The 12,723-nt window shown below is 35.1% G+C and overlaps 1 protein-coding gene across 2 annotated transcripts in view; it reads right to left on the bottom strand.

Annotated features, from left to right (window-relative positions):
* Chd2 (chromodomain helicase DNA binding protein 2) overlaps positions 1 to 10,721 on the bottom strand; it is a 183,212-nt gene extending 172,491 nt beyond the window's left edge. Inside the window, exons 1-2 of one of the 2 annotated variants that reach the window (XM_071608653.1) lie at positions 10,180 to 10,721; positions 9,707 to 9,838 (exon numbers count right to left, since the gene is read on the bottom strand). In XM_071608653.1, coding sequence (XP_071464754.1) covers positions 9,707 to 9,768 — 62 coding nt within the window. In that variant the 5' untranslated portion in view covers positions 9,769 to 9,838; positions 10,180 to 10,721. The remainder of the gene's footprint in view (positions 1 to 9,706; positions 9,839 to 10,179) is intronic. The other variant, XM_027956129.3, reaches the window with a different exon arrangement.
* Positions 10,722 to 12,723: the final 2,002 nt, after the last annotated feature.

Here is a 12,723-nt window from a genome sequence, read left to right as displayed (position 1 = left end):
AGGATTCAAGACTTTTTACTCTTTTCCCCAATATGCTATATAGTTTCTTCTTACCCAACAAACTGTTCACAGGATGCATAAACAATCCTAAGGCCAAACTGCCAGTATGTGAACTGCATTCTTCCATTTACTCCGTCCTTGTGATTCTATTTTCTCATTTATAAAATAAGGATGATAATTATACCTACTTATGCATAAAGTTGTTAGTATTATACAAATTAACATACATAAAGGACTTAGATAAGTTGGAGGCTTATACCAGACACTAAAATGCTGGAAAATATTGAGTCTTCCCAAAGCATTCAACTTATTTTCATTTAAAAGATCTATCACAATCATTGTACCTAGTGACTTGACAGTTAAAATACAACGAGCACAAGCTAATTTAGAAGTATTTTCTAACTACTGATAAGCATATAACTCAACTGAAGCACAGAATGACATGGGTACAAAAGAGCTCAGTGGGACCTAAGACTACACATAGGTCTTCAAGGAAAACTCTGTGGATAGTTAATTTAGGGCATTGTTAACCAACCTTGGAAGGAACCACAAACATTTCTGTTATACTTACCCCAACATGAAATAAAACATCAAAAAATAATACACACACACCCTTAAAACAATGCCTGACACAGTAAACATTTAGTAAACATAAAACTAGTTTGGTATTTTCCTATAAAATGTTTAGAGCATAAATTTTTCCCTCATGATTTTAAAATCCAAAATGAAAAGATTACAAACTATCAGGCACTACTAGGCTTACAAATAATACATCCAAATGAGGTTTTCTTACTTTTATTATCATCTTCTGTCTTAAAATGGTTCAATTTACAATCCACCAGTAGATGATAAACACCAGCTTCTAAACAACTCTCCCACAGAACAGACCATGTCCACTGCTGCAATCTTTGGTTTTAGGATACATTCCTCTATAAAGTAGAAGGAATGTGGGGTTCAGAATGGAATGTAACTGCACTGACTCTAGAATCTAAACTTTTCGAGGTATCTGAAGGGTGTTAAGTAGAGAACGACCCTAAGGAAGAGAATCACTGGAATTAGAAGCCTTTAGTGAAAACATTCCACCAGTATACATATGATAAAAGTATGCCTAGCTGGGTACAAGGGTGCAGGTCTGTAATCCCAGCAGCTTAGGAGGCTGAGGCAGGAGGATCTCAAGTTCAAAGCCAGCCTTAGCAAAAAGCGAGGTGCAAAGCAACTGAGACCCTGTCTCTAAATAAAATACAAAATAGGGCTAGGGATGTGGCTCAGTGGTCGGGTGATCCTGAATTCAATACACAGTTCCAAAAAAAAAAAAAAAAAAAGTACTCCTAGAACTGGAACTGGTAGACATTTAATTCAGAAACTCTTCCTCTTTTCATCAAGGCTATAAACTCCCCACCTTAATAAAGCCCTACCCCCACCTTATTTCCAAAGTTCCAAATTCAAACTATTAAAATTGAGATGGAAAGGGGAATAAAGAAGATGGGACAGACAACAGAAAGACCAATGGATATTTTTTAAAAAGAAAAGAAGAACAAAAAGTGTTCCATGAAAAGTTTCAGAACAAGCCAAAATATCTTTGTTCAAAGATGACATCATGGCCCATGTGAAAAACCCAAACAATTATACAAAATAAACTACTAAGACTATAAAAAGTTTCAGAACACATGGAGATACTACAAACACATGGAAACACAAGGAAATTTGAACCATATGGAGAACTTTAAAAATTAAATCTTGAGGGCTAGGCTGGACATTGGTGTATTTTTAAATGTTCTCCAAAGTCTGAAATAAAAACAAAAAAAGATTTCAACTAATCCATAAACCAAAAAGGAAACTGAGAAGTAGCACAAACCAAAAACACAAATATTAACACTACAATTTCAGAAAAATAAAAGGTATATTAAGCAATTATGCTAAATCAAATACATAGTGCCATGATGAAGACTTGATTACTATAAGCAAGCTACATCCATTTACGTGACAGTAGCTATAAATACTATTGCTATTAAATTTATATCCAAATAGCACTCCACAGTAATATTCACTGTTCACTCTTGTACTGCAATAGCCTGAGAGGGGAAATGAGGCAGAGGGTAAACATGGGCAGTAATTACCAGCTTGGGGTTGGAGGGTAACTAACTACTCAGGCTGACCGCCAAAGAGTCCAGAATTAACTATAAAACACATTGTAAGGCTTTAACTAAAAGGGGACTTGCCTCCTAAAATTGTTACAAAAATCACTTCCAAATGGACTAAAATGACTCTAGATAAGCCAGGACAACCACAACATCCCTCAGAAACAAACTGGCTCTAAAGAGGCACTGAGGAAATGTAGAAAGAAGACAAGAGAGTAAACAAAACAACTGAGAATGAAAATATTACTAACAGCTTAATGCTTGTTGAGTACTTTCAATGTGACAGGCTCTTTGCTAAATACTTCCAGTCATTATAATATTTTAATCCTCATTGCCCAATGATGTCTACCTATGTTTTAAAAATGAGAAAATTGCCAAGTCCAAAAATGAACACTTAACTGACCTAAACTGGGAATAAAAAATTCTAGTACCACAGTAAAATCTACACACAGCTCTTACCATGGAGAGAAATCAGAATTAAATCTAACATATAAAATGTGGGCTATCCTTAGAATGTTACCTTAGGCCTCTTCTGAAGCATTCTCACCCTTAAAAATCAGAGTAATCACATTTTGCCCTACTATAAGGATCCCAGTAAAGCAAATTGTAGTATTTTTCATGGTGCACACCTATAATCCCAGATACTTGGAAGGCTGAGGCAGGTGGATGGCAAGTTCAGGGAATGCTCAGTCAACTTAAGGAGAATCTATTTCAAAATAAAAAGTAAAGGACAGGAATACAAATAAATGATAGAGTGCTTGCCTAGCATGCAGAGAGGTTCAGTCACCACTATGGAAGGAGGGAGAACACCTTTCAGTATGAAATACAGTACAAGAAGATGTCTGAAACACTAAGTTGACCTACAATCCAATATGTTAACAATAAAATGATAAATTGAAACTGTATCAGAAAATGTAACATGAATGACTTTCATACACTCAGGTTTTACATAATTTACTTGATAAGGAAAGGCCTTGTATTCCACTTTAGTCTGGGTTTAAATGTATCCAAATACAGGGGTTTTGAAGAAACACCACTGTCCCCAGTCACCTAATCAAATAAAGTTTAGATTAATTAGTGGGGGAGAGGTCATAATAACCACACATAAACAATGTTTCTAGTACTATGCTAAAATTATGCTATGATTAAAAAAATAGAGGGCCGGTATTGGGCTCAGTGGTATAACGCTTGCCTGGCATGTGAGAGGCCCTGGGTTCGATCCTCAGCACCACACACATATAAATAATTAACTAATTAATTTAAAAAATAAAAGATCAATCGACAACAACAAAAAAAAGTTTTTAAAAGCAAATAAATAAATAAACCCTGTACATTTGATAACTGGGCCAACTTGTGTTAATCTGGCTTTATACTAATAACCCTAAAATAACAAACAATAATTGACAATCTAGTGGAAACTGACCAGTCAAGATGAAATCTGAGAGGGAATAAATTATTCAAAATAATTCACTCATAGAATAGTAACAAATTTATTTTCATTTATATACAAAATAACTCTTACGGCTAGGGTATAGCTCAACTGGGTAGAATGCTTGCCTGGCATGCACAAGGACCTAGATTCAATCCCCGGCACCACAAAAATAAATAAAATAAATAACTCTTAGATGACTTTTTCTTTTGAGACAAGATCTACATTGCTAAGGGTCTTGCTAAGTGACTAAGGATAGCCTTAAATTTCCAGTCCTCCTGTCTCAGCCTCCCAAATCACTGGGATTACAGGTGTATGCCACCATGCCAGGATTAGAAGATAACTTTTAAAAACACCTGTTTCTTGTTAAAGCAAAACCCTCTTCAAGGAATTGGGAGGAGGGACTAACAAAATCTTAATAAATGGGGGAAGGGGATTTACCAGAAGTCATGAAGAGTAGTTGCTCAGTTTTCACATTAGGAATTAAGTTCACTGTACCAAAGTTTATCGAACAAATGTGTGGAAATCCCAAGTGGTATCAAAAAGTTATGAAAGTCACAATTGTCAGGAATGCTATATGAGGAGGAAGGGTACAACAATAAACTAATTATAAAATCTGTTTCAGATAAAATTCAACTGAACTCCCATATTCACTCCTAAAGCAATAACTTGCTACAACTTTTACAATTAAAACTCGAGGAACCGGGGTTATGGCTCAGTGATACACCACTTGCCTAACATATGTGAGGCACTGGGTTCAATCCCCAGCACCACATAAAAGTAAACAAATAAAATAAAGGTATTGTATCCATCTTCAACGAAAAAAAAAATTAAAAATAAAAAACAATTTTATCAAATATTGTTTGCCTACTCCCTATCCTGACTTGATCTTCACAAAAGATATTAACCAAAGAGCTAAGTAAATAAAAATTACAAAGCACCAAGTTTTAAACAAGAAGTATACACATACAAAAAGATTAATCACAACATTCTTTCCTTGGCACTTTACATCATTCTCCTTAGAAGGTAAAAAAGAGATCAATGGGGGCTGGGGCTGGGTCTCAGTGGTAGAGCTGCTCACCTAGCGCCTGCGAGGCCTTGGGTTCGATCCTCAGCACCAAATAAAGAGAAATAAACAAAATAAAGGTATGGTGTACAACTAAAAAATATTAAAAAAAAAAAAAAGAGAACAGACCTAAGAAAGAACTTTCCAAAAACAAACACTAATTGACTATACATAGATTCAAAATAATTCACTCATAGAATAGTAAATCTGTGATGTACACTTTAATTCATGTGGTCCTGAAATCTACTTCAGCTAAAACATCTCATAAAGAATATTATTCTTCTAAATAATAACTGCAATGTTTACTATTTAATCCTACCCTAAACTTAGAAATTTGGAAGTGTTTAGCAAATACTAAATGTTGTTTTGTTTTGTTTTTTTCAGTTGAACATGGACACAACACCTTTTTTCACTTATTATTTTATGTGGTGCTAAGGATCGAACTCAGTGCCTCATGTGTGCAAGGCAAGTTCTATCACTGAGCCACAACCCCAGGCCCCTGTTAAGTTTAATACAACTAGAACTCAATTTCAATACACAGAATGGGAGTTGGGATTATCTTTGTTCTTGTGGTGGCAGAAATATTTTTAAATGTTGGAAAACAACAGTCATCGAAGTTTTAAGTATTTAAGTCACTATGAGTGTTAAATATTTTATATGAAATATACATATCATTTTTAAACCACTTAAAACATCTCTGGTAAACTTCTATAACTGAAAATTCCATTTTTCAACTAGTTCCCAATAAACCTTTCAAAAAATTCTTCCCAAAAATCCAGACTGTGATAATCTACAAAATCCACTACTATAGTGGTGTTCTCCCCTCACAAACTTTTTCAGAAACTTGAGATAGGCTGAAGAAAGCACCTCTCACCTACCTCCAAGAAGTCCACATCTTTTACTTTTTTTTTTTTTTTTACTCAACTAAAACAACTCAGAACTGGGGACTACTCCAGAACAGCTTATTCATTTGTTACAGATAAAATACAGTAAAATAAAGCAGGAAAAGGAAAAAGCATGTCAGTGAACAGGAAAAAAATCCACTAACATGGCCTTTGTGCTTACACTCATTGTTTGTGATTCAGTTGTGAACGTAACGTTTAAAAAAAAAAAAAAACTATGATTTTTGTAAAAACCACAATTCCTTTCAAGAGGCTCAAACAAGGTAGCCATGAGCTGTTTTATTTACCAGGAAGGTATATATTAACTGGAAGTTCTAAGAAGGCATTTCCCAAGATTTTAACAAGGCTTTGACCAATTTTTGAGAGCTACTATCTTTTAGCAAGGGCTGGTAACACTCAGGAGTTGTTGCTGATATTAGTTGGCATAGTAATGGATACCTAATGCTGTATTCTTCCACTATTTAATTCTTACTAGAAAACCAATAACTTTCGAAACTATTTTCTACTTAACCATTTGTAAGTCTTATATATATAAATCACAATACATACTGACCTGAGTTTTTCTCCATCAAATGCCAATTGAGAAAATGTATGGTACCAACTAAAAATGCAAGGGGTCAAGTTCAAACAATCGTCCCTTGGTTTGTGAGCCATGTACTAAACAGCAGCTTTAGCACTCATTAACGATTCAATTAAAATAAGAAGTTCCGGTTTTGGTCAATGGTAACAAATTTAAACTCACTAATCTCTTCACTGAACAAGGAAATGAACAGGGATAAAGAAAAATCCACTGGGGTATGAAAAGGGAAAGCAAAAACTTTAAAAAACACTGGAAGGTTTTCTATTTGAAGATTTCCGATTACTGCCTTTTCTCTCCCAAAGTAAAAGCCGCTTCCAAGAGAGAACAACTATGCCCAGGAACCAGCAAAGAAAAACACACGGTGGGGTGTGGACCGGTATAGATAAGGGCAGACAGGACGGCCATGAGCCAAATCAGTCAGGAAACCAGCTGCCCACCGGAAAGTCCCACCGGGTTCTTTCCCCCCTCCCAGAGGCAGACGACTGGCTAAAGCGAAAAAGGGAAGCGCCCAACACGCGCATGCGGATAGACGTCACGGCGTTCTCGCCTCCCTGCGGAGAGCCTGCTGTCGTCACGGGGCGGGGCCTGCCTGAAGGCGCCGCCGTTGACCCCGCTGTTACTAAGCGCGCGCATAGCCAATCAGCACCCGGCGCCAGCGCCGGCCGGCCTTTGAACTCGGCACGGCAACTTCCTGCTGTTTGGCGAGTACACAGTGCAATGCAGTATGTCTGTCAGCGCTGCGGCACAAAGGAACAGCCATTTTGTGACTGAGCTGGACCTGCACCAAGATGCCAGGGGCTCAGGGCTGTTGCCTTCGTTAACTATCGAGCTGTCTATTATTTCAGCATCGGAGCACCAAAGACGAAGAGAATGGGGGGAAAAAAATGTTTGTGTAGTTCAGGTTTCGTTTATTTTCAGCCCTCTCAAAAAAAATCCCAATTTTTAAAGTATTATCAGCGTCATAAAATGGCTGCCACTTAAACTGCCTGTTCCAATCCACAAGCACTGCATTATGCCATTTCTAATCATCCCCTACCTTTTAGACTAAGGGCGAAAAGGCTTATGAAAGCATAAGATTTTACTCGCACCTTGGGTTATCAAAACAAACCTGAATCAAAGGCAGACGATTTGGCCGTAAATTTAATAAACGTAGCATCTTAGAATACAGAACTGTGTGCACACAGTTCCATCCACATTTTCTTCTCCCCAGTTTTCTATTCTTTGATATTGCTGAAGTTATCCCAAGTGTACAGTACACTTTTTATGTCCATTGCCAACACTTTTAAATATTTAGAAATTTTTACAGATATCAAATGTTTTTAAAATCACATTTGTGAAAGAAAACTTTTTAATCTTCAAATAATAATACACAACGTATAACATATTAGAATTGAGCATTAACGTCCAAATAATACAGGCTTACATAATCACTGTTAAGTATACAGGAGTTACAAATACAGAAAATACCAGGTTTACTTAAACTCACACACATTCCTTAGAGTTCCTAAATTAGTTCAGACCAAAGTTTACTTGACCTGCAAACTCCTTTACTGTCTGTGACTAGGGCTACAAAGGTGATTCTCACAATATTCCCTAATACCATGCTTTGTGCCATAAAAACATGGGCCCTTACAGATTAATGACACAGGATCCAAGTACTAGTTAGAGGAACAATTCAATATCAGCTCACTAGAAGTAACAATGTACTACACTGAAGCAACACTAACATCCTTTAAGCTTTACAATTTTAAAAGGAAGTGATGTCATAATTATGTACATGTATTAATAATGTATGCAATTTAGAGTAACAGTAATTTAAAAGTAACTCCATCTTCTTGTCAAGGAGTCTCTAATATTTTTGGACATTCATCAGGTGTATGATTTACAGAATACTTGGCAAAAGACTTTAAATACATGGCTTCTTATTCAGCTGTTAACTCCAAGTAGTCAAATTCATAACAACTTCCAAGTAGTTTTCTAGATGAGAGTAAAAATATTAAAAGAATGGCAGCACTGCTCAGTTTTCTACATTAGAAAGCATTGATCAATGAAGTTAACCACAAACCTTACATAAGAAAGCCAAAACCCATGAGACTATGCAAATCATACACTCAAGGGAGCAACATTTTAGAACTGAATCTTTAATAATCTGTCAAATATATCTGGGGAAACTATTTCTTCAAATTGTCATAACTTTCCAGAAAAATCAGTGTACGATTAGTAGTTTTTGTCCTACATATAACCTAGTAATTACATGGACAATTCAATTTGAAAGACATCCAAAAATTATCTCAATATGCAAAAGTAGTTTGCAAATATATTTTTAAAAGAAAGGCTCAAGATATTTTAGTCTAAAGCAAAAGTCAACATTTGGAATAAACCATATTCAAAACTTCCAAATTTACTAGCCCAATAATTAGAAAAATAGTTACAGAAAAATAAAATCAAAATTGTGAAGAAAAAAAAAAAAAACACATAACCCATCACATTCTTGTTAACTGCATGATTTAAAATTTATAACATGACAATTCTTAAAAACACATCCCAAAATGCATTCATGTACTTTTAGAAATTAAGATACAGAGATCATTTAACAAAAACATCTTAAAGAGTTTATTACTTAAATCACTAATAAGCTACTCCAAGGAATGTGAAACAAATTATGATTTGAACAAACAATACATTTATAAGCTTCAGAAGATAAAGCATTCCAGGCGATTCTGTCGAAATAAATCAATAAATTTAAAGCAGCAACAACTAAGATATGAGGAAAAAAATACTACATCTACCAAATAGAAAGCACAATCTTCATAAGTATATAAATGTAAACCTTAAGTTATTTTAAATGTAAAATATACAATTATAAATAAAATCACAGTACAAACACAAAGCAGAAGTATATTAACAGCATTCCAGGATTTCTGTGATTACAGGTTTGATTTCATAAATTCAGGGACTGCTACCAAGTAAAGGTTTTGATAAATCATCAAAAATTCCTAAATTGTCAAGTGTATCAAAAGAAATGTAGAGTCAAATAAAAATATAAACTGAGAGGCATCAGTCAAAGTGTCCTTTTTGCAATTTCATTTTTAAATGTACATTTTTTCATTCATATAACTTTCTCAAATGTCTATTTACTATAATTTACTACTACAAGGCTCCTCTATGGCCCTCAGTTACAAGTTTGGATATCCGAGATTCTTCAAAGAAAAAATTTGCCTTGTATGTAAAATGGTGCAATGCAGCAATGGCTAAACCGACAAGGTCATTTTTCTGCAGCACAAAAACCTAAAAACTGAAATTTACTAACAGAAAAACTATAGTTTACAGGAAAGGCCCCTTTGAATAAAGGTACCTTACCTTTTGACTGCTCTAAGAGGCCTTAAGTCACAACTCAACTTTCGCAAAATGCAACCAAAAAATTAGGGTGTGGCATATTAGCAATCTCAAGGTCACGCTTTTAAAAACTAATCCAAATCAGAAAAATACTTATAACACAGACAGCATTACATGTCTGTCAAGGTAAACAATTGTAAGCTGAGGTTTCCCCCCCAAAAAAAGACAAAAAGGAAGAAAGTTGATAGCTCATACCTCGATGCATTGCTGTGTAGCGAACTGTCCTCCTCTTGGCTTTTGTCCTTATTTCTCATCATCTTTTTAATTCTTAAATATTAAGGGGGAGGGGGAATCTGTTTGCTTTGAAGTCCTGTGCCCAGGTATTTACTGTCAAAAGTTGAAAGAAAGGTAAGGTCCCGGCTCCTATGGATGGTTTTTATTATCAGGAACAAAGTCCTGACGATGTTAATGATATTGTTATAATGCAACAACAATAAGCACCAAAATACAGAAATATTTCCATTTTTTCCTTAAAAAAAAGAAACAGGATAAACCAAACACTGAAAGCATCACTATCAATAAGGAAAGTTTCTCAAAGTAACACACTGGATACAAATAACAATCTCTGTATCTTATTGCGTCATCCAGGAATTTCTCTTATTTACAGAAAATAAAGCAAACTTTAACACATAAATCTTTGAAATTATCACTAATGATAGTGAACTTACCTGATCCATGTAGTAATGTCCAAAGCAAGAGTCCTATCTAGTAGTAGAAAAATATCAGATCCAAAATAATTAAAAATAAAGGCAAAATCCTCCTTTAAAAACGAAAAATAAATAAAATAATCCTCAAATATGTTAACTGTTTAAAAAATAAAGCAATAATTAATACTAAAACAGGTCCGGAAGAAAAAAAAACCTCATTAGGAGAGCGCACAAAAATGGAGGTGCGCCATGGCTTCTAAGCTGGAAAAAACAACGACCTGGGCTCTCAGTACGGCTGCTTCTTTCCAACAAGGCACGAAAAGAAAGCTCCTAAAAGCTGCTTTTCTCCCTAAAAAAGGTTCAAATCGACCCCAGTAAGTCACTAGGAGAGGCAGGGGGCTGCGGGGGCCCCCTGAGGCTGCCCGAAAGTTAGGGAAAGTTGCGTAAAGTGAGGCAAAGGCAGGGAGCAGAGCGCGCTCTCTCTAAGGCACAGCCGCCATCTAGAGCCTCCTTCCCAGCTCTGAGAGCTCTGCCTTTGATTGACACTCTCTACATTTACCCCACAACTCAGGTGATGTACCATAGACCCACCCCTTCATCTCCACCAAAAAAAAAAAAAAAAGATCCTCCATCCCAGGGAGCCTGAAGACCCCCACCCCCACACCTCCCTGCCCCTCCAGACCACCCCAACAGGGGGAGGGGGAAGGGCTTCTTAACCCCCTCTGGCTCATGCACCCTTTTTAAGCCAGAGAGAAATGTAATTTGTTCCTTTTGTCTAAAGATCTGCTAAATATTTCAATCCTTGAGCTAAAATAACTTCCTCCCTGGACAGGAAGTGGTGTTTTATCAAGCCATTTTGAAATAGGGATAATTCTTGGAAAATCTATAGCTCAGCTTAAGTACACATCTTTTTAAAAAATTAACCCCCCATGGGTAAAATGTTTTCTAAATAAAAGTAAAACCTCAATTTTATAAATTAAATTCAAGCCTTGCATTCTTCATGATGCTTTAAAATCATTTAAAGACAAAGTTTAAGGGGGAATTTTCAATCCCAACTGGAAGAAAGGGGTAATTTTTACAACTCAAGAGCGCCTCCCTAGTGTTCACTTGCAGTAGAGCAAAAGTTAACAATCTTTTTTCCCAAAAATCTCAGTATTTCTTTGTACACAAAAATCATTAACCCATTATATAACCCTGGATCTTCACCCAACAAAACATTCTCAGTATTATATTTTCTTCCCACACTAATTTAGGCAAAACAAAGTACTTCAAATTCAAGAATAAGGACCAACCATGGTCACCTTTAAATCAGAAACCCAAGAAACTCCATTTCCAAACATCAACAGAACATACACATCTCCCAACCATTTCCTTATTACTTCAAATTAAATTTTAAGTGTATACCCATTTCAACAAAGATAGGTTATTAACAATAGATCAGATCTGATGGCAAGTTATCAAGGTAATGTCACAGAGCAGTCTCCTAAAGATCAAAACCATAAGATCTAAAGAAACAAAATTATTACTGTTGTCAAAAACTATTAGTCAATGATCTCATCAAGCATCCATGCAGACAACACATTCATGTCTCCTAAAAAAAATCCACTCAACTTTCCTTACTCAAAATTATATTTTTGTCAGAACCATGTCCTTCCCTCACTACAGAAATCCATTTTAGATTTACAACCAACAAAAACAACAATTTTGAATCTAAGTAAACATAAAATCCACAATTAAAACTCCTTCAATTCTATAAAAACTTCAGTATCAAAATCAAGATCCACAATTGCACTTTGGAACACACACAAAGATCAAACAGCCCCTCATATCAATCAATCAGAACAAATACTAAATGAATATTGACCATAGATTTGTCCACTATTATATTTGACATTAATCACAAACCCTTTATGATTATTTCTAACAAAAAAAATTAACCTGAACTATTCTTCATTCTGCTATGAGAAAATATGATCAATGATTCATTTGTTCTATCAAAATAAAGCATATCAACTTAATAATATTATAGTAACTATTATTAGTTATCAGCAACAAATGAGAATCTGGTACTTGAAATTCAAACACAGGTAATAATATGGCATAGTGATTCATTTTAAATAACCAATTGTAACAATAAGGCACAAGATACCAATCCTGTTTGAAATGTACATAAACTGTATTATACACATTACCACAAACTATTTACGTCTTTTTGTATAGACCCTAAAGACACTTCCCTATAAATCCAACACATCTTCCCCCAATATTAAGACAATGAGACATCAGTTTAACTTAAATATTTAGATGAATATTCTATTGCAAGATGTTTTATTTGTAATATTAAAAAGCGAAGGTAAAGGGACCATCATTTCAACCAACAAAGGATAATTGAGAGAGAAATAACTGAGTTTGAGGGCAACAAACACTGTTTCAAAAGCTTACTAAAATATGATGGCACACTGAATATCCTCTGATTATCCATTGATTAACTTGTTTTGCAAGGTGTGTTTAAAAAAATACAAATTCAAGGAATTCACCCAAAACTTATAAACACAAAATCACATT

This window comes from Marmota flaviventris, chromosome 2, assembly GCF_047511675.1.
Source record: "Marmota flaviventris isolate mMarFla1 chromosome 2, mMarFla1.hap1, whole genome shotgun sequence".
Classification (NCBI taxonomy): Eukaryota; Metazoa; Chordata; class Mammalia; order Rodentia; family Sciuridae; genus Marmota; species Marmota flaviventris.
The sequence above is the reverse complement of the archived record's forward strand: the minus strand, read 5'-3'. Positions and strand labels throughout refer to the sequence as shown.